This window comes from Bombina bombina, chromosome 2 (genome assembly GCF_027579735.1).
Source record: "Bombina bombina isolate aBomBom1 chromosome 2, aBomBom1.pri, whole genome shotgun sequence".
NCBI lineage: Eukaryota > Metazoa > Chordata > Amphibia > Anura > Bombinatoridae > Bombina > Bombina bombina.
In genome coordinates this window covers 189,508,690-189,531,833 of record NC_069500.1, presented here as the reverse complement: position 1 = coordinate 189,531,833, position 23,144 = coordinate 189,508,690, and the positions used below count along the sequence as shown (strand labels likewise).

Below are 23,144 nucleotides of genomic sequence, written 5' to 3'. Positions count from 1 at the left end.
TAAGTTTACTAGATTTCTTAGGGTTGACAACGACAGGAGTATGAGTCGTTCAAAGGAGACAAAACCTCCTTTAACAATACACAAAGGTGTTCAAGCTTAAATCTAAAAGGTTACTACCTTCAGCATCAGATGAAGGAATTATAATTTCCGAATCTGAGATTTCACCCTCAGAGGCTACTGACATATCCTCCTCATCAGACTTATGAGGGAAAGCAACCTGAGTAGTAGTGTTTGGAACAGCAACCTTACTATCTTAATCTCTAATTTTACTCTTGCGGTTTCTCTAAAATAGGAAAAGCAGATAATGCCGCAGATACCAGCGAAGATAACTGAGCAGCAATTTCTGCAGGGAAATAAACTCCTCCAGGAGGTTGAGAGGAACGGCAGGGCACTGCATGTGACGCCATAGAGGCTTGGGACATACGAGGAGAAAGAATGCCTGAACAGCATCATCCTGAGAGACATTTGGCTCAGTGGGCAAAATTTTACTTTTATACTCTGTGGTTCTAGCTAAACAAGCAGCACAGCATTGCATGGGCAAAACAATGTGTGCCTCCAAACATAGTAAACATCTGTCACAAGCAACATTGTCCTCTATCTGGTGTGCAGATTGATCCATGTCCACAGCACAGTAAAAAATCCCAAAATTAACTGAGAGAGAAAAATAAATAAAATGGCTACTGTCACTTAAAATCTCTTTAATCCAAATAGACATTGACAGGTTTTGACAAAAACATTAAACACCTCTGAGGTGCTCCTACCGTACCCAGAAAAGTATATCAGAGAACCGAAAAACCATCAGCCACAATTCTCCTTTAGCTTATCGAGCAGACACAGGAGAATGAAGGAAAGCTGTGACGCCACTTCGCTCCGATACTACAGAGAGCCGGAAGTCACATGATCGTCAGAGAAGGTAAACTGTGGCACAATAAAAGCGTATGTTCCCTATCTCCGCTAAAAGACAGCTAAACAGCAAGGTAACTCCTCCCAGTAGGCTAACATACTCCAGAGCGGCACAAACAGTGAAAAACATGAACCGTAAAAAACGCTAGTTGTCACACACAATATGCCTCAAGCAGCATTTGAAAACACAAATGTTCAGAAAGCAGCACTTTAGCTTACTGAACTAACTTTCCAATAAAAGTACACACACAAAAAAAAAATAAGCCACAGTGGATTAAAAGATATATATATATATATATATATATATGAAAAATTAACCCCTAATCTCCCACATCAGTGCCTGCACCCTGCTCATAAAATAATCTAGCCTAATGGATTATATTAAAACTGTCCCAAATATACTGCAGCATAAATCTTCTTAAAGTGCCAGTCTTCAGATCCTAGAAGACAAAAAGCACTTACTTAAGGTGTGAGAGGACACATACTCCTCACAGAGACCTGTAGAAAAAGAAAGAACAGAGTAAACCTACTCTGGCTTTCTATACCATGGCCAGCAAATATTTTAGGAAAACAAAGCAAGGAGATTGACGTGGACTACAGCTATAACAAAAAATCTTCCATGTAGCGAAAACAAATCCAATTCACCTCCTCCATTGACAGAGGCAAAGAGAATGACTGAGAATTATGGGTAGGGGAGTGACACTTAATAGCCTGCTGGCCAGGAGTAATATTCCCACTAGTAATTGATGACGTTGAGGACTCTCCATAGCTTAGGAAAGAAATGAGAAATTTGACGTCCCTTAGGTCTATTCTTCTTGTGGTAGAGAGGACCCCTTTCCACCCGTAATTTCAGAAATTATCTCCGCCAGACCAGGACCAAACAGGGTCTTACCCTTATAAGGTAGCGACAGGAGCTTGGACTTGGAGGTAACATCAGCTGACTAAGATTTTAGCCACAGAGCCCTGGGGGCTAGAACAGTGAAGGCAGACATCTTGGCTCCCAGTCTAATGAGTTTCATGTTGGCATCAGAGATAAAGGAATTGGCCAGTTTGAGAGCCTTAATCCTATCTAGGATCTCTTCTAACAAAGTCTACTCTTAAATCAACTCGGACAAAGCATCACACCAATAAGATGCTGCACTTGTTACCGTAGCAATACAAACTGCAGGTTGCCATTGTAGACCCGGAAGAACATACATTTTCTTTAAATAAGCCTCCAGCTTTTTGTCCATGTGATTCTTAAAAGAACAGCTATCCTCTATAGGAATTGTGGTTCTCTTGGCCAGAGTAGAAATAGCTCCTTCTACCTTCGGCACAGTGCTCCTTGAGTCACGAATGGAGTCAGCAACAGGAAACATCTTTTTAAAGACAGGAAACGGGGAAAAGGGAATCCCTGGCTTATCCCACTCCTGTGCTATGATCCTCATCCAACTTATGGGGGAGGTCAACCATTGCAGAAGAAGATGGAACAGACACCTTACAATCAGAAATATGCTTATTTTTTCTCTTGCGCTTACCCATCATGGGAAAAGCAGATAATGCCGCAGATACCGCAGACGATATCTGAGCAGCAAAATCTATAGGCAAATACACTCCAGGAGATTGAGAGGAACCACAGGGCTCTGTATGTGATACCATTGAGGCTTGGGATGTTTGAGGAGAAAGCTGTGGCATATCCTGAACAGCATTATCCTGAGAGACATTAGGCTCAGAAAAAATCCCCATGAAGAACAAAATTGCATAGGCAAAACAATTTGAGCCTCCAAACATAACAAGCATTATTATTACTAGGCATCACCCCCCCCCAGGCCACAGGGTCCTTTAGTTGGCACGGGTCCATCTCCTACCTATAACAAGCATTTATCAAAAGTAACAGACTCCTGTTCATTATCCATAGCTGATAAAGTACCCAAAAAGTAAGGAATGTCACTTTAAGGAGGATAGGTCTTAAACTGTATTTTAGTGCTTCAAAGCGTTAAACAAATTTAAAATAAAAATGAAAAATACACCTCTACTCCTTCAGAACCTGCACAAACTTAGGACTCTCCAATCAGCTAGACGATAACCCCACAGCTGCAACTGAAGAAAAACCTCGCAGGAATGACACAGCTCCGCTCAGAGTTACAAGCGGAAGGTCATGTGAGCGGCATCAAAAGAAACCGCATTAAAGTAAAAACTTATGGAAGCCGTTAACCCCTTAGTCTCCCCACATACAAATACTGCCTGCATACTGCCCCCAATGAATCCTCAATAAAGGATAATAATGTCCCATGAAATTGAAGTAGATAGTGCAAGTCTCCAGTACCTAGAAGACAAGTGGCACTTACCTGCATTTCCAGCTTTCGGGCAGAAAGACAGCTCACAAGGTGTGAAAGGACACACATACTCCTTACAGAGACCTGTAGAAAAAGAAAGAACAGAGTAACCAACTCTGGCTTTCTATAACTAGGGTAACAATTGTGTTAGAAAACAAAGCAAGAACCGCCTCACCACTTTATAACTGCTTTAAAGCCACCACTACTCTTACTCAAGAGATTGACGTGGAAACAGCTAAAACCCAATCCTTGCTTGCAGGGAAAAGTACCCATAAAAGGAATAAATAGCTTCAGACACCAACTTCACATCCTCCATTGACAGAGGCAAAGAGAATGACTGGGGGTTATGGGTAAGGGAACAGCTGCTTTAAAAATCTAGTCAAAAGAGGTAAGATAGAGAATGTCTTAGAAATCTCTTTAGACTTAGAGAAGACAGACTTTTGAAAACTCCATTCCACTGTTGCAACATTTGAAGCTGCAAAGAACGTAAGTGGAATCTGGCAAAAGGAATGGCATCTGAAGTTACTATCAACTACTTCCATGCACTGAAGCAGTGTAGGAAGAAAAGTTTGATGGAGAAGAGCACAGGGCTTCTGCAAATTGAGTTTGCGAGGATCTGTGAGAGATCTAATTTTTACAGAGTTTATGATTAACCCCAGAAAGGCACTTCTGGTATGTGGCAGTAGAAAGTGTTTTGGGATGTTGATCTTCCAACAATGGGAATGAAGGAACTGAAGAAACTAAGTTTGAATGTTTCTGAGACACATTAAAGAAGCAACCTGTACCCTGAGCTCTTACTACGGACAAAAGAGCTCTGAGAAGTTCTGAGAAAATTCTTGGTGCTGGTGCCAAACAGAATGAGAGCAGCAAACATTGGTAATGCTAGTTAAGAAAGACAAAGCTTGAAAACTTTGTATGATCCATGTGAATAGGGATATGCAAATAGGCATTTTTCAAGTAAATGGTAGACATAATTTGACCCTTCTGCACTAAAGGTAATATTGTGCAAAACGACTCCATCTGAAAGAACGGTCAGAAATTAGCTAAGAGTTTATAAATCCAAGATTGGCCTGTAAGTCACTTCTTTCTTTGGAACAATGAATAAGGCTTAAAAAGAACCAATGAATCTTTTCTAACAAGGAAACCTGAGTAATCATTCCCATGGCTTCTAGTTTTGTTGCCAAGAAAGCTCTGAGCTTTAAATTTCTATGTGGACTTGGAAATGTCTAACTTCTGGGACACCAAAGAGGAGGTCTTTGCATCTTGGAATGACAGAAGAAGTGAAATCATCTAGGAGGACTTAACCCTGCCCTTAGCTTTTTTGTCTTGTGGTAGGAAAGCTCCAAATTTCCAGTGACTGTAGCAACTCAGTAGAGGTCCAAACAAGATATTTCCCTGAAATGTAAGGGAAAGGAAGTTGCCTTTACTTATTATTTCAGCTGACCATGACTTCAGCTATACGGCTCTTATAACCAGAACAGTCATAGCAGTACTCTTTGCATTAATGCAAGGTATGACAACAGCTGCATCTCAAATGAGACTGCTCACAGTCTTGACTAACCTCAAGCAATCCTAATTTTTTATCAAAAAGGTAAAAAAGTCAGATGTTTTCACATTATACTGTAGTAGCTACAGATGCACAAGCTACACTAACAGCTAGAGGAAAACTATAGCCTGCCAGCTGAATGGACCGTCTGAGTAAACGTTTTCTGGCCATCAGATCCTGAAATATCACTGTCAATCTTTGGAATAGTTTCTCATGTCTCCAGTTCTCCAATTTTTCAGGGGGTAAATGAAACATGTTTTTGAATATGGTAAAGGGAACAAAAAGAAATGTCTGCACTGTTCCATTCCTTGCTAATTAGCTCAGAAACTGCCTCAGGAACCAGGAAGGTAGACAGCCTTAAAGGATGTATTATCTTTTCACAAACAGTTTGTCTGCAGGTGGTGGGTCCCCAATCTAAAAGGCAAGTAAAATCTTCCTGCAATAGAGTGTGTATGTGCTCTAGTTTGAAATTAAAAGGCACATCTTTTGCTACTTTATCAGAAGGGGGGTCATGGGTTTCAGAATAGTTGCCCTCCGCTGAGGAGGAGAATTCTAATTATAAATTTTACTCTTGGAGGGTACAGAGTACCTAGATGTGTCGCTCCTTAGGGATGTCCCAGATGAGTCCAAGGCCTGTGAGGGATTCTCTTCTATCCTTTGCAAGCGTTTAACTAGTGGAGGCATGAAAGCCATCAGTTGTGAAATTGCAGAGTGAATGTAATGTTTTAAGTTAGGAGACAGCTCTGTAGAACTGTCCAGAGGATAACCCTGGTGGGTAACAAATCCCTGAGTACTCTGCTCCAAATGCAATGCTGCATACCCTATCTAGCAATACACACAGACTCAGTACATAGGCAGAGTAGGGGGCCCTTGCATATGAGAAGGGTTTAAATTGTCAGTAGGTTGCCCTTCTAAGGGATCAGTGTCAAGTCCTGAGACTTTAGCTGCACCAGTTTATTCTATAATAATTTAGAATAGTGAGGACACACAAGTATCTAAAATTAGAACACATTTATTCAAACTTGAATAATGTAATTACCAGTTTGTGAGTTGACAGTATACTTGATCCTGATGTTGTGCTAGAAATCACAACTGGAGTGCCTACGTCTTCCTTAGACTGGGTGGAACTTGAAACATTGAAGTGGGCAATACACTAAAATAAAAAAATAAATAAAAAAAGGGTTGTAGCAATATGTTAAAATATAACATGCTAAACAAATTAACAAGTCTACAACGCGATACGTTTATTCAGTGAAAATGTAGCCAGACGAATAGCATTATAAAGTACATAAAGGGAGCTCCAAACAAACGGCTTAAATGTGTACAAGATTATGTTAAACAATATCGACATCACATAAAAACATCATTTATGTAAGAACTTACCTGATAAATTCATTTCTTTCATATTGGCAAGAGTCAATGAGCTAGTGACGTATTGGAAATACAATCCTACCAGTGTTGCTTACGGTAGCGGTAAGCTGGAAAAACGTGCTCGTGCACGATTTCCCCATAGGAAACTATGGGGCTGAGCTGGCTGAAAAACAAACCTAACACCTGCAAAAAAGCAGCGTTCAGCTCCTATCGCAGCCCCATTGTTTCCTATGGGGAAATACATTTTATGTCTGCACCTAACACCCTAACATGAACCCCGAGTCTAAACACCCCTAACCTTACACTTATTAACCCCTAATCTGCCGCCCCCGCTATCGCTGACACCTACATTATATTATTAACCCCTAATCTGCCGACCGGACACCGCCGCCACCTATATTATCCCTATGAACCCCTAATCTGCCGACCGGACACCGCCGCCACCTATATTATCCCTATGAACCCCTAATCTGCTGTCCCTAACATCGCCGACACCTATATTATATTTATTAACCCCTAATCTGCCCCCCCCCCCCACGTCGCCGCCACCTACCTACACTTATTAACCCCTAATCTGCCGACCGTACATCGCCGCCAATATAATAAATGTATTAACCCCTAAACCGCCGCAATCCCGCCTCGCAAACAATATAATAAAATTTATTAACCCCTAATCTGCCCTCCCCAACATCGCCGCCACCTACCTACAATTATTAACCCCTAATCTCCCGCCCTCAACATCGCTGCTACTATAATAAAGTTATTCACCCCTAAACCTAAGTCTAACCCTAACCCTAACATCCCCTTAAATTAAATATAATTTAAATAAAACAAACTAAAATTACTGTAATTAAATAAATGAATCCTATTTAAAACTAAATACTTACCTATAAAATAAACCCTAATATAGCTACAATATAACTAATATGTACATTTTATTTATATTTATTTTACAGGCAACTTTGTATTTATTTTAACTAGGTACAATAGCTATTAAATAGTTAACTATTTAATAGCTACCTAGTTAATATAATTACAAAATTACCTGTAAAATAAATCCTAACCTAAGTTACAAATACACCTAACACTACACTATCAAATTAATTAAATAAATTACCTACAATTATGTAAAATAAAATACAATTAAATAAACTAAACTATAATACAAAAATCCCCCCACTAAATTACAAAAAATAAAAAAAATATTACAAGAATTTTAATCTAATTACACCTAATCTAAGACCACTAATAAAATAAAAAAGCCCCCCAAAATAATAAAATGCCCTACCCTAAACTAAATTACAAAGTAATCAGCTCTTTTACCAGCCCTTAAAAGGGATTTTTGCGGGGGAATTGCCCCAAAGTAATCAGCTCTTTTACCTGTAAAAAAAAAATAGAATCCCCCCAACATTACAACCCACCACCCAAACACCCCTACTCTAAAACCCACCCGATCCCCCCTTAAAAAAACCTAACACTACCCCCCTGAAGATCACCCTACCTTGAGCCGTCTTCAGCCAGTCGGCCACCGATGGGACAAAAGAGGACATCCGGACCGACAGAAGTCTTCATCCTATCCGGGCACAAGAGGACATCCGGACCGGCAGACATCTTCATCCAGGCGGCATCTTCTATCTTCATCCGTCCGGAGCGGAGCGATCTTCTATCCAGCCGACGCGGAGCCATCCTCTTCTTCCGATTGAAGTTTAATCCGATTGGCTGATTGGATGAGCCAATAGAATTGACCTTGCATTCTATTGGCTCATCCAATCAGCCAATCGTATTGAACTTTAATTTGATTGGCTGATTAAATCAACCAATCGGATTTTTCCTACCTTAATTCCGATTGGCTGATAGAATCCTATCAGCCAATCGGAATTCGAGGGACGCCATCTTGGATGATGTCATTTAAAGGAACCTTCATTCGGCCTTAGGACATCGGAAGAAGAGGATGGCTCCGCGTCGGCTGGATAGAAGATGGCTGCGCTCCGGAAGGATGAAGATAGAAGATGCTGCCTGGATGAATATGTCTGCCGGTCCGGATGTCCTCTTCTGCCCGGATAGGATGAAGACTTCTGCCGGTTCGGATGTCCTCTTTTGTCCCATTGGTGGCCGGCTGGCTGAAGACGGCTCAAGGTAGGGTGATCTTCAGGGGGGTAGTGTTAGGTTTTTTTAAGGGGGGATCGGGTGGGTTTTAGAGTAGGGGTGTGTGGGTGGTGGGTTGTAATGTTGGGGGGGGATTGTATTTCTTTTTTTACAGGTAAAAGAACTGATTACTTAGGGGCAATGCCCCCGCAAAAAGCCCTTTTAAGGGCTGGTAAAAGAGCTGATTACCTTGCAATTTAGTTTAGGGTAGGGCATTTTATTATTTTGGGGGGCTTTTTTATTTTATTAGGTTAGGTGTAATTGGATTAAAATTCTTGTAATATTTTTTTATTTTTTGTAATTTAGTGGGTTTTTTTTGTATTATAGTTTAGTTAATTTAATTGTATTTTATTTTAGATAATTTTAGGTAATTTATTTAATTAATTTATTTATAGTGTAGTGTTAGGTGTATTTGCAACTTAGGTTAGGATTTATTTAACAGGTAATTTTGTAATTATTTTATCTAGGTAGCTATTAAATAGTTATTAACTATTTAATAGCTATTGTACCTAGTTAAAATAAATACAAAGTTGCCTGTAAAATAAATATAATTCCAAAAATAGCTACAATGTAACTATTAGTTATATTGCAGCTAATTTAGGGTTTATTTTATAGGTAAGTATTTAGTTTTAAATAGGATTAATTTATTTAATTATAGTAAATATATTTCGTTTTATTTAAATGTGTTTAGGGGTTAATAACTTTATTATAGTAGCGGCGACATTGGGGGCGGCAGATTAGGGGTTAATAATTGTAGGTAGGTGGCAGCGATGTTAGGGAGGGCAGATTAGGGGTTAATAAAATTTATTATAGTGTTTGCGAGGCGGGAGTGCGGCGGATTAGGGGTTAATACATTTATTATAGTCGCGGCGATGTCCGGTCGGCAGATTAAGGGTTAATAAGTATAGGTAGGTGACGGCGACGTGGGGGGGGGGAGATTAGGGGTTAATAAATATAATGTAGGTGTCGGCAATGTTAGGGACAGCAGATTTGGGGTTGATAGCTATAATGTAGGTGGCGGCGGTGTCCGGTCGGCAGATTAGGGGTTAAATAATTTTGTTATATAGTGTTTGCCTCGGTTTAGGGGTTCATAGGTAGTTTACTTTGTAGCACTGTAGTTAAGAGCTTTATGTTCCGGCGTTAGCCCATAAAACTCTTAACTACTGACTTTTTTTAGGCGGTAGGAGTCTTGGCGGTAGAAGTTGTACCGCTCACTTCTTCCAAGACTCGTAATACCGGCGTTCGGCAAATCCCATTAAAAAGATAGGATACGCAATTGACGTAAGGGGATTTGCGGTAGCCAAAAGTCGCGGAAGAAAAAAGTGAGCGGTACACCTGTACCTGTCAGACTCGTAATACCAGCAGGCGTTAAAAAGCAGCGTTAGGACCCCTTAAGGCTGCTTTTTAAGGCTATCGCAGAACTCTAAATCTAGGTGTATGTTTTCTTTCATGTAATTGGAAAGAGTCCATGAGCTAGTGACGTATGCGATAGTAATACTCAAGAGGTGGAACTCCACAGAAAAGTCACTAGAGAGGGAGGGATAAAATAATAACAGTCATTTTCCGCTGAAAAAAATTAATCCACAACCCAAAAACAAAAATTTATGCTTACCTGATAAATTTCTTTCTTTTGCGATGTACCGAGTCCACGGATTCATCCTTACTTGTGGGATATTATCCTTCCTAACAGGAAGTGGCAAAAAGAGCACCACAGCAGAGCGGTCTATATAGCTCCCCCTTTAGCTCCACCCCCCAGTCATTCGACCGAAGGCCAAGGAAGAAAAAGAAGAAACTATAAGGTGCAGAGGTGACTGAAGTTTTCAATAAAAAATACTATCTGTCTTGAATAGACAGGGCGGGCTGTGGACTCGGTACATCGCAAAATAAAGAAATTTATCAGGTAAGCATAAATTTTGTTTTCTTTTGCAAGATGTACCGAGTCCACGGATTCATCCTTACTTGTGGGATACCAATACCAAAGCTTTAGGACACGGATGAAGGGAGGGACAAGACAGGAACCTAAACGGAAGGCACCACTGTTTGCAAAACCTTACTCCCAAAAATAGCCTCAGAAGAAGCAAAAGTATCACATTTGTAGAATTTGGAAAAGGTATGAAGCGAAGACCAAGTCGCAGCCTTACAAATCTGTACAACAGAAGCATCATTTTTAAAAGCCCATGTGGAAGCCACCGCTCTAGTAGAGTGAGCAGTAATTCTTTCAGGAGGCTTCTGTCCAGCAGTCTCATAAGCCAAATGGATGATGCTTTTCAGCCAAAAGGAAAGAGAGGTAGCCGTAGCCTTTTGACCCCTACGTTTTCCAGAATAGACAACAAACAAAGAAGATGACTGACGAAAATCTTTGGTTGCCTGCAAATAGAAGTTCAAAGCACGAACCACGTCCAAGTTGTGCAATAAACGTTCCTTCTTAGAAGAAGGATTAGGACACAGAGAAGGAACAACAATCCTGTTAGTAACCACCTTAGGGAGGAACCCAGGTTTGGTACGCAAAACCACCTTATCAGCATGGAAAACAAGATAATTTGTAATGCAGATTATTCAGAAACCCTTCGAGCTGAAGAGATAGCAACTAGAAACAGAACTTTCCAAGATTGAATTTTAATATCTATGGAATGCATGGGTTCAAACGGAACCCCCTGAAGAACATTGAGAACTAAATTTAGACTCCATGGCGGAGCAACAGGTTTAAACACAGGCTTGATTCTAACTAAAGCCTGACAAAAAGCCTGAACGTCTGGGACATCTGCCAGACGCTTGTGCAATAGAATAGACGGAGCAGATATCTGTCCTTTTAAGGAACTAGCTGACAATCCTTTCTCCAATCCTTCTTGAAGAAAGGACAAAATCCTAGGAATCCTGATCTTACTCCATGAGTAGCCTTTGGATTCGCACCAAAAAAGATATTTACGCCATATCTTATGATAAATTTTCTTGGTGACAGGCTTTCGAGCCTGAATCAAGGTATCTATGACCGACTCGGAGAAACCCCGCTTTGATAAAATCAGGTGTTCAATCTCCAAGCAGTCAGTTGCAGAGAAATTAGATTTGGATGCTTGAACGGACCTTGAATCAGAAGGTCCTGTCGCAGTGGCAGAGTCCATGGTGGCAGAGATGACATGTCCACCAGGTCTGCATACCAAGTCCTGCGTGGCCACGCAGGCGCTATCAAAATCACTGAAGCTCTCTCCTGTTTGATTCTGGCAATCAGACGCGGAAGGAGAGGGAAAGGTGGAAACATATAAGCCAGGTTGAACGACAAGGGTACTGCTAGAGCATCTATCAGTACTGCCTGAGGATCCCTGGACCTGGATCCGTAACAAGGAAGTTTGGCGTTCTGACGAGACGCCATCAGATCCAATTCTGGTGTGCCCCATAGCCGTACCAGTTGAGCAAACACCTCCGGATGGAGCTCCCACTCCCCCGGATGAAAAGTCTGACGACTTAGAAAATCTGCCCTCCAGCTCTCTACCCCTGGGATATAGATCGCTGATAGATGGCAAGAGTGAGTCTCTACCCATCGGATTATCCTGGAAACTTCCATCATCGCCAAGGAACTCCTTGTTCCCCCCTGATGATTGATATAAGCTACAGTCGTGATGTTGTCCGACTGAAATCTGATGAATCCGGCCGAAGCCAGCTGAGGTCACGCCTGAAGAGCATTGAATATTGCTCTTAATTCCAGAATATTTATTGGTAGGAGGGCCTCCTCCTGAGTCCACAAACCCTGTGCTTTCAGAGAATTCCAGACTGCACCCCAGTCCAGTAGGCTGGCGTCCGTCGTCACTATAACCCACGCTGGCCTGCGGAAACACATTCCCCGGGACAGGTGATCCTGTGACAGCCACCAAAGAAGAGAGTCTCTGGTCTCTTGATCCAGATTTATCTGAGGAGATAAATCTGCACAATCCCCATTCCACTGTTTGAGCATGCATAGTTGCAGTGGTCTGAGATGCAAGAGAGCAAACGGAACTGTCCATTGCCGCTACCATAAGTCCGATTACCTCCATACACTGAGCCACTGACGGCTGAGGAATGGAATGAAGAGCTCGGCAGGTGGTTAAAATCTTTGATTTTCTGACCTTCGTCAGAAAAATTTTCATGTCCACCGAATCTATCAGAGTTCCCAGGAATGGAACTCTTGTGAGAGGAATAAGAGAACCCTTTTTTTCTCGTTCACCTTCCACCCATGAGATCAACACTAAGTCCGTGTGAGACTTGGCTAGTTGGAAAGTCAACACTTGAATTAGGATGTCATCTAGATAAGGCGCCACTGCTATGCCCTGCGGCCTTAGGACTGCCAGAAGGGACCCTAGCACCTTTGTGAAGATTCTTGGCGCCGTGGCCAACCCGAAGGGAAGAGCCACAAACTGGTAATGCCTGTCCAGAAAGGCAAACCTGAGGAACTGGTGATGATCTTTGTGGATAGGAATGTGTAGATACGCATCCTTTAAATCCACGGTGGTCATATATTGACCCTCCTGGATCATTGGTAAAATAGTCCGAATGGTCTCCATCTTGAAGGATGGAACTCTTAGGAATTGGTTTAGGATCTTGAGATCTAGAATTGGTCTGAAGGTTCCCTCTTTCTTGGGAACCACAAACAGATTGGAGTAGAAACCTTGTCCCTGTTCTGCTTTCGGAACTGGGCAGATCACTCCCATGGTAAAAAGGTCTTCTACACAGCGTAAGAACGCCTCTCTTTTTGTCTGGTTTACAGACAATTGAGAAAGATGGAATCTCCCCTTTGGAGGAGAATCTTTGAAATCTAGGAGATACCCCTGGGTTACAATTTCTACGGCCCAGGAGTCCTGAACGTCTCTTGCCCAGGCCTGAGCAAAGAGGGAGTCTGCCCCCTACTAGATCCGGTCCCGGATCGGGGGCTACCCCTTCATGCTGTCTTAGTGGCAGCAGCAGGCTTTTTGGCCTGTTTACCCTTGTTCCAAGCCTGGTCAGGTCTCCAGGTTGGCTTGGATTGAGCAAAGTTCCCCTCTTGCTTTGCAGCAGGGGAAGAGGAAGCGGGACCACCCTTGAAGTTTTGAAAGGGACGAAAATGATTTTGTTTGGTCCTTATTATTTGGTCTTATTTGACTTATCTTGAGGGAGCGCATGACCCTTCCCCCCAGTGATATCTGAAATGATCTCTTTCAGTGCAGGCCCGAATAGGGTCTTACCTTTGAAAGGGATGGTCAAAAGCTTAGATTTAGATGACACATCAGCCGACCAGGACTTAAGCCATAAAGCTCTACGCGCTAAAATGGCAAAACCTGAATTCTTTGCCGCTAACTTAGCTAGATGAAAAGCGGCGTCTGTAATAAAAGAATTAGCTAGCTTAAGAGCCTTAATTCTGTCCAGAATATCATCTAGTGGGGTCTCCACCTGAAGAGCCTCTTCTAGAGCCTCAAACCAAAAGGCAGCTGCAGTGGTTACAGGAACAATGCACGCTATAGGTTGAAGAAGAAAACCTTGATGAACAAAAATTTTCTTTAGGAGACCCTCTAATTTTTTATCCATAGGATCAATGAAAGCACAACTGTCTTCAATAGGTATAGTTGTACGCTTAGCCAGAGTAGAAATAGCTCCCTCCACTTTAGGGACCAGTCCTTCATGGTGTCAGATATGGGAAACATTTTCTTAAAAACAGGAGGGGGAGCGAACGGAATATCTGGTCTATCCCACTCCTTAGTAACAATGTCCGAAATCCTCTTAGGGACCGGAAAAACATCAGTGTAAACAGGAACCTCTAAATATTTGTCCATTTTACACAATTTCTCTGGAACTACAATAGGGTCACAATCATCCAGAGTCGCTAAAACCTCCCTGAGAAATAAACGGAGATCTTCTAGCTTAAATTTAAATGCCGTCATATCTGAATCTGTCTGAGGGAACATCCTTAATGAATCAGAAAGCTCTCCCTCAGATAGCAAATCCCTCATCCCTACCTCAGAACATTGTGAGGGAATATCGGATATGGCTACTAAAGCGTCAGAAGGCTCAGCATTTGTTCTTAACCCAGAGTTACTGCGCTTCCCTTGCAACCCTGGCAGTTTAGATAAAACTGCTGTGTGGATAGTATTCATAACTGAGGCTATATCTTGCAAGGTGAAAGAATTAGACGCACTAGAAGTACTTGGCGTCGCTTGTGAGGGCGTTACTGGTTGTGACACTTGGGGAGAACTAGATGGCAAAACCTGATTTCCTTCTGTCTGAGAATCATCCAATGCCAAACTTTTATAAGTCAAAATATGCTGTTTGCAATTTATAGACATATCAGTACAAGTGGGACACATTCTAAGAGGGGGTTCCACAATGGCTTCTAAACAAATTGAGCAATAAGTTTCCTCAATGTCAGACATGTTGAACAGGCTAGTAATGAGACAAGCAAGCTTGGAAAACACTCTATTTAATGAAAAAAACACAATTTTCAAAAACGGTACTTTGCCTTTAAGAGAACAAAAGGCATACACAAACTGCAAAACTGCTTAAAATTGCCTCAAATTTTCCGAAATTTTTACAGTATACCCACTAAAATTTAGAAAGATTGCACTACAAGTAATTAAGCAATAAACCCCCAAATGAGAAAAACGGATTGACAAATGTCCAAAACCGGTAAAAAACCCATGTCACCACCTTGCCACAGCTCTGCTGTGGCGCCCACCTGCCCTTAGGGAATGATAATGTGGGGATAAAGCTTCGATTAGGCCCCAGAAGTGTACCAGGACCTCTGGAGATGTTGCTTGCTGCTTGCTGCTTGTCTGCATAAACTAAATGCGCAACTGAGGCACGAAAATAGGCCCCGCCCCTTCTCACTCGATGTTGCTGGGGCCTACACAAAATCTATCAAACCTTTTTTGTAAGCCATGTGGGTTATAAAAACCCCTAAATAAGCCAAGTGTACCCTCAAACAGATGTCCCATAAGAAATAAAAACGTTACTCCCAGAACACACAAACGTTTGCCTAATATATCATATACAAACTGAGTGCCCATAAGATTAGCCCTTAATGCAAACTAGTAATGCCCCTTATAAAACTAGGATTACTGCTTACCCTTCCCCTAATGGGGATACTGTCAGCCTTTCTGAGTTAACACAGTCTCTGCAGAAAAAATGACTGAACATACCTCATTGCTGTACAGCAAGAAACCGTTCCTCACACTGAAGTTTTCCTGTACTCCTCAGCTTCAGTGGGAACAGCAGTGGACCTTAGTTACAAATGCAAAGATCATCATCCTCCAGGCAGAAATTTTCATCTATGTCCTGCCTGAGAGTAAATAGTACAACACCGGTACCATTTAAAAATAACAAACTCTTGATTGAAGATAAAATAAAACTAACAGTTTAACACCTCTTTCACTTTACCCTTCCTGCTTAGAGCCAGCAAAGAGAATGACTGGGGGGTGGAGTTAAGGGGGGAGCTATATAGACAGCTGTGCTGTGGTTCTCTCTTTGCCACTTCCTGTTAGGAAGGATAATATCCCACAAGGATGAATCCATGGACTCAGTACATCTTGCAAAAGAAATATAAGTTTATTCTCATAATGAAAAAAGAAAAAAAATTAAACATAAGCAGAGGAATCAAACAAACAGCTGCCTGAAGAACTTTTCTACCAAAAACTGTTTCCGAGGAAGCAAATACATCAAAATGGTAGAATTTAGTAGATGTAGGCAAAGAAGACCAAGTTGCTGCTTTGCAAATCTGATCAACTGAAGCTTCATTAAAAGCCCATGAAGTGGAGACTGATCTAGTAGAATGAGCTGTAATTCTCTGAGGCGGGCCTGACCCAACTCCAAATAAGCCTGATGAATCAAAAGCTTTAACCAAGATGCCAAGGAAATGGCAGAAGCCTTCTGACCTTTCCTAGAACCAGAAAAAATAACAAACAAACAGACTAGAAGTCTTCCTGAAATCTTTAGTAGCTTCAACATAATATTTCAAAGCTCTTACCACATCTAAAGAATGTAATGATCTCTCCAAAGAATTTTTAGGATTAGGACACAAAGAAGGGACAACAATTTCTCTATTAATGTTGTTAGAATTCACAACCTTAGGTAGAAATTTAAATGAAGTCCGCAAAACTGCCTTATCCTGATGGAAAATCAGAAAAGGGGATTCACAAGAAAGAGCAGATAATTCGGAAACTCTACAAGCAGAAGAGATGGCCAAAAGGAACAACACTTTCCAAGAAAGTAGTTTAATGTCCAAAGAATGCATAGGCTCAAACGAAAGGAACATGTAAAGCCTTCAAAACCAAATTAAGACTCCAAGGAGGAGAGATTGATTTAATGACAGGCTTGATACGGACCAAATCCTGTAGAAAACAGTGAATATCAGGAAGCTTAGCAATCTTCCTGTGAAATAAAACAGAAACAGCAGAGATTTGTCCCTTCAAGGAACTTGCAGACAAACCCTTTTCCAAACCATCCTGAAGAAACTGTAAAATTCTAGGAATCCTAAAAGAATGCCAGGAGAATTTATGAGAACACCATGAAATATAAACCTTCCAAACTTGATAATAAATCTTCCTAGAAACAGATTTACGAGCATGTAACATAGTATTAATCACTGAGTCAGAGAAACCTTTATGACTAAGCACTAGGAGTTCAATTTCCATATCTTCAAATTTAATGATTTGAGATCCTGATGGAAAAACGGACCTTGAGACAGACGGTCTGGTCTTAATGGAAGTGGCCAAGGTTGGCAACTGGACACCCGAACAAGATCTGCATACCAAAACCTGTGAGGCAACTTGTTCATACCACGCCATGTAAAGGCCATGGCACCCTCATATGCTAACCTTTACACATACATACACACATATATATATATATATATATATATACACATACATACATACACATACATATATACATACAGGCTCTGTTGTACTGCTGCCCTTGCTCTAACCATTTGAGTGTCTGCCCGTTTTTTCTAGAGCACACGACAGGAGCTTCCTGGTAACAGAGTTTGAAGTCACTTCCGTATTGGTTTCAGAAACAGGATATTGGGCAACCTACTGGGGAGACTGTGTGCCAATCTTTCCTTTTGTCTGGAGACGATTTTCTCATTGGAGTTGGGTGAATATCGGTTTGGAGACAACAGGGGCGGAGCTTGGGACCAAAACAAAACTACTCAGTATTCACAGCATCTGTTGGGAATCTACCTGATCACGCCTCACACTTACCTCATATAATTGGGGGTGTGTCTAGTAAGTAGTTTATATAAGCCTCAGTGGATATTAACTGTTTTGACACCCTCGAATTGCTAAGACTCTCCATCTCATCTCGCAATTTTGGATTACTACCGCTGTTACCAGCATTACTTTTCTGCAATTTGGAACTATCGCCATTATTATCCTTATGTTCTCATTTGATAAGAGATAAAATTACTACAGTTATTAGCACTGTTATCTTTTAATTTAAGACCACTACCATTGTTATTGTGATGTTCTCATTTGACTAAAAAAAATCCCTAAATTTAACAATATATATTTTTGGTGGGCACACTAACTGGCGCTGAATTCCTTCCAGCACTCTTCTTATAAACAAACACACACACCTCGTTTTATTGCTCTTTTTACAAATTGAAGGTTTGTGGCAACCCTGTGTTGAGCAAGTCTATCAGCACCATTTTCACAACATATAAACATGCATATACACTCACCTATATATACACACCACCAGCAAAAAGATTATGCCTCATTGAAGGCTGAGATGGTGGTTAGCATTTTTTAGCAATAAAGTATTTTTTTTAATTAAGGTATGTACATTGCTTGTTTTAGACATAATCCTATTGCATACTTAATAGACTACAGTATAGTGTAAATATAAATTTATATGCACTAAAAAACAAAGGAAATTAGTGTGACTTACTTTATTGCTATATCCACTTTATTTCAGTGGTCTGGAACCAAAGCCGGAATATCGGATGGATAACAAAATTTATGCTTACCTGATAAATTTCTTTCTTTTCGGACATGGAGAGTCTACAGCGATATTCCAATTACCTGAGGAAACAGGTAAGTCAGAGAAAACATCCAAGGAACCGCTAGAGCATCTATCAGAACGGCCTGAGGATCTCTTGACCTTGAACTGTACTTTGGAACCTTGGCGTTTTGGCGGGACGCCATCAGATCCAATTCTGGAACCCCCACCTGAGGGTTATCTGAGAAAACGCTTCTGGATGGAGAGCCCACTCCCCGAGATGAAAGGTCTGTCTGCTGAGACAATCCGCCTCCCGCTTGTCCACTCTTGGAATGTGGATGGCAGACAGAAGACAATTATGAGCTTCTGCCCACTGCAAGTCACCTCCTTTATGGCCAAGGAACTCCCTGGTGGTTGATGTAAGCCACTGAGGTGCTGTTGTCCGACTGGAATCTTATAAACCGGACTAAAGATAATTGAGGCCAAGCTGTCAAGGCATTAAAGATTGCTTTCAACTCTAAGATGTTTATGGCAAGAGAAGATGCTTCCCGAGACCACAGGCCTTGAGCCTTCAGAGAACCCCAAACAGCTCCCCATCCTGACAGGCTGGCGTCCGTTGTCACAATAACCCAGGAAGGTCTCAGGAAGCAAGTGCCCCAAGACATCCACCACAAGAGAGATTCTCTTGTCAGGGGGTCCAGATTTATACTCTGCGATAAATTTGAATGGTCTCCGTTCCATTGACTAAGCATGCAAAGTTGCAGCGGACGCAGATGGAACCGAGCAAAGGGAATGATGTCCATGGAAGCCACAATCAGACCAATCACATCTATGCATTGAGCTACTGATGGACGAAAAGCAGCATGGAGAGAAAGGTAGGAAGCAAGAAGTTTAGATTTTCTGACTTCCGTCAGGAAAATCTTCATGGGCAGGGAATCTATTATGGTCTATTATACTCTTTTCCAGATTCACCTTCCACCCGTGGGAACGTAGAAAAGATAACAACATCTCTGTATGAGATTGTGCTAGTTGAAAAGAGGACGCCTGAACCATAATGTCGTCTAGATAAGGCGCCACAGCATTTCCCTGGGATCTGATTACTGCCAATAGCGCTCCTAGAACCTTTGTGAATATTCTGGGAGCCGTGGCCAGACCAAATGAAGGGCAACAAACTGGAAATGCTTGTCCAGAAAAGCAAATCTGAGAAACTGGTGATGATCCCTGTGAATGGGAACATGTAAATACGCGCCCTTTAGGTCTATGGTCTTCATGAACTGACCCTCCTGGACCAGTGGAGGAATGGAGCGAATAGTTTCCATCTTGAAGGGCAGAACCCCGAGTAATTTGTTGAGACACTTGAGATCTAGGATGGGATAAAAAGTTCCTTACTTTTTGGGAACCACAAATAGATTTGAAAAGAATCCTAGACCTTGTTCCCTTAGAGGGACTGGTACAATGACACCCAGGGAGGATAGGTCCTTTACGCAATTTAAGAAGGTCTCCTTTACCTGGTTTGAGGATAATCTTGACAGGAGAAATCTGCCCCTTGGAGGGAGAGACTTGAATCCTATCCTGTAACCCTGGGATACTATGTCCACAGCCCAGCCCATGGATCTGGGACATCGCGTATCCAAGCCTGTCGAAAAAGAGAAAGTCTGTCCCCCACCTGATCCAAGCTCGGACCAGGGACTGACCCTTCATGTTGATTTAGAGTCAGTGGAAGGCTTCTTGTTTTGTTTTCCATTATTCCAGGGCTGACTGGATTTCCAAGTGGACCTGGATTGGTCAGGTTTGGAAGAGGATGGTGAGGACTTCTGTCCCTTAATTTTGCGAAAGGATTGAAAATTAGAAGACTGTCGACCGATAGGTCTATTTTTCTTGTCCCGAGGAAGGAAAGATCCCTTTCCACCCGTAATTTCAGAAATTATTTCCGCTAGACCAGGTCCAAACAGAGTTTTGCCCTTATAAGGTAAAGTCAAGATCTTGGCCTTTGAAGAAACATCAGCCGACCAAGATTTTAACCACAGAGCTCTGCAAGCTAGTACAGTGAAGCTAGACATCTTAGCTCCAAGTCTAATTATCTGCATGTTTGCATCACAGATAAAGGTATTGGCCAGTTTAAGGGCTTTGATCCTATCTTGGATCTCCTCTACCGTAGTTTCCTCTAAAATAAGATCGGACAAGGCATTGCACCAATAAGATGCTGCCCCTGCGACTGTGGCAATACTCGCCGCAGGTTGCCTCTGTAATCCTTGATGTACTGTATGTACATTTTTTTAAAGTAAGCCTCTAGCTTCTTATCCATTGGATCCTTAAAAGAGCAACTATCCTCTATAGTAATGGTAGTTCTCGTAGCAGAAGTAGAAATAGCTCCATCTACTTTAGGAACAGTGTGCCATGAATCATAAAGAGTCAGTAACAGGAAACATTGTTTTAAAAATAGGGGAATGGGAAAAGGGAACCCCCTGGCTTATCTCATTCCTGAGCTATAATTTCAGACATCTTCCTTGGAACAGGAAACCCCCCCCCTCAGAAAATGAATCATAAACTCTATCCAGTTTAGAAGACTTTGTGGGGTTGACAACCGAAGGTTCAGAGTCATCTAAAGTAGCTAGAACCTCCTGCATTAGTAACCGGGGGTATACAAGCTTAAATCTAAAATTAACCTCTTCAGATTCTGAAGATTCTTCTGCTAAAGTGTCAGAGTCTGAGATTTCACCTTCAGAGGATAATTAAGTATTTTCCTCATCAGACAAATTAGAAATAGCTAAAGCAGACATAAAGGGGTCAGAAGCTTTACTAGCAGACAAATGTCTAGATTTCCTCTTACGCTTAACTGCAAAAGGGAAAGCAGACAAAGTTGCAAAAACTGCAGAACTAATTTGAGCAGCAAAATCCCCAGGTAAATAAATACCCCCAGGGGGTTGTTGAGAAACAGAAGGCACAGAATAAGAAACTACTAAAGCTTGGGATGATTAAGGAGAAAGCTGAGGCATATCACGCACAGCAGTTTCCTGAGAGACACTTGGCTCAGAAGGGAGTAATTTGTCCATAAATTTTAAAGTTTATAGACATGGGCTGCTCCTGTTCTGGGTCCATAGCTATGGAAATTAACTCCCACTAAAATAAATAAATAAGGAGAATGCAAATAAAATGTACTTAAATAAATCAGCAAAAACGATAGGTTTAGAACTTAAGGTGAAACTTTAATATACCACATCAGACAAGAAGCTAAGCGTCTGTCTGAGACTCCTACCGTTACCAGAATGAGTATCCCAGTAGTAATAGGATCTAGAAAGCTGAGAAACCTCTCCAGCAGAGATTAACACTTCTACAATACGCCAATCAGCAAGATTGATGTCGGCGCCTCACAGCACGACAATCTGCTCCGTATACAGGAGAAACCGGAAGTCACATGACCAGCTGAAAATGAACTGCGCCACAGATAGAGCGCGAAGTTAAACTTAAAGGGACACTGAACCCAATTTTTTTATTTCGTGATTAAGATAGATCATGCAATTTTAAGCAACTTTCTAATTTACTCCTATTATCAATTTTTATTTCTTCTCTTGCTATTTTTATTTGAAAAAGAAGGCATCTAAGCTATGGAACAAGCCAATTTTTGGTTCAGACCACTGGACAGCACTTGTTTATTGGTGGGTGACTTTATCCACCAACCCAGGTTGTTCACCAAAAAATGTCCGGCATCTAAACTTACATTCTTGCTTTTCAAATAAAGATACCAAGAGAATGAAGAAAATTTAATAGGAGTAAATTAGAAAGTTGCTTAAAATTGCATGCTCTATCTGAATCACGAAAGAAAAATATTGTGTTCAGTGTCCCTTTAAACGGCCACATAACGTATGCACTAATGACACACTTGCACATGAATAATTATAAAGTAAGCACACATCGCTTCTTACAAATAAAAAAAGGACCCCTTGCCAAGTATTAAGGGATACGTTAGTAATAAAACGCTCCCTTAAGTCTCACTCTACAGTGCCTGGAATATACTGATTAAGAAGCCACTAGCTCCCCTAGAGTCAGTAAAGTTGCCCAAATGTATCCTAGACTTAAAAGGATATCCAAGTCCCAAATTATGTCAACTTAAAGAGAATTTCAAAAGTGCTGTCCTTCAGTACCTAGAAGGCAAAAACACTTACCTGTGGATCCAACTGCAGGGCAAATGACAGCTACTAAGGTGTGACCGGTACTTCCCTGCCTGTCAAGGACCTGTAGAAAGAGAAAGATCAGAGTATCTAACCCTGCTTTCGGCAAAGGGGTAGCAAGTGTTAAAAGTAAAGCAAAGACTACCTCGCCACCTTTTAACTCCTAAAAGCCACCACTACTCTTACTAAAGATATTGACATGGACTCGGCTAGACCACAATCCTTGCTTGCAGGGAAAAGTACCCATAAAAAGGATTAAATATCTTCAGACACCGACTTCGCACTCCTCCATTGACAGAGGCAAAGAGAATGACTGGGCATTATGGGTAAGGGAGGTTACACTTAACAGCTGGGGTGCAATTTGTCTCCTCCTGCTGGCCAGGATTTGAATATGCCACTAGCAATTGGAATGATGTTGTGGACTCTCCATGTTTTAGGAAATTATATATATATATATATATATATATATATATATATATATATATATCATGTTTATATTTTATCTGATATGAATACATTTTAAGAATTTTATGTGATAACTATATTGTTTAACGCAATCTTGTACACATTTAAGATGTTTGTTTGGTGCTCCCTTGATGTACTCAGATACCTTTCATAATCAGATTAGGAGATATTTTGGGATTTTATGTACTTTCAATTTGGCGCTGAAATATTTTTCTTGTATATGGCATTACGAACAAGCCAGGTGGGGACAGATTGATAGTTTGCAATTTTCTGTTATTTATAAATGCTACTTAA

The 23,144-nt window shown here is 41.2% G+C and overlaps 2 protein-coding genes across 2 annotated transcripts in view; one reads left to right on the top strand and one right to left on the bottom strand.

The window, feature by feature from the left end:
• POC5 (POC5 centriolar protein) overlaps positions 1-23,144 on the bottom strand; it is a 295,101-nt gene that overhangs the window by 19,269 nt on the left and 252,688 nt on the right. Inside the window, exon 11 of the mRNA XM_053701388.1 lies at positions 5,804-5,917. Within this exon, the coding sequence (XP_053557363.1) occupies positions 5,804-5,917 (114 nt within the window). The remainder of the gene's footprint in view (positions 1-5,803; positions 5,918-23,144) is intronic.
• Positions 1-23,144, top strand: part of ANKDD1B (ankyrin repeat and death domain containing 1B) — a 274,509-nt gene that overhangs the window by 234,843 nt on the left and 16,522 nt on the right. The gene's annotated exons all lie outside the window — the stretch shown is intronic.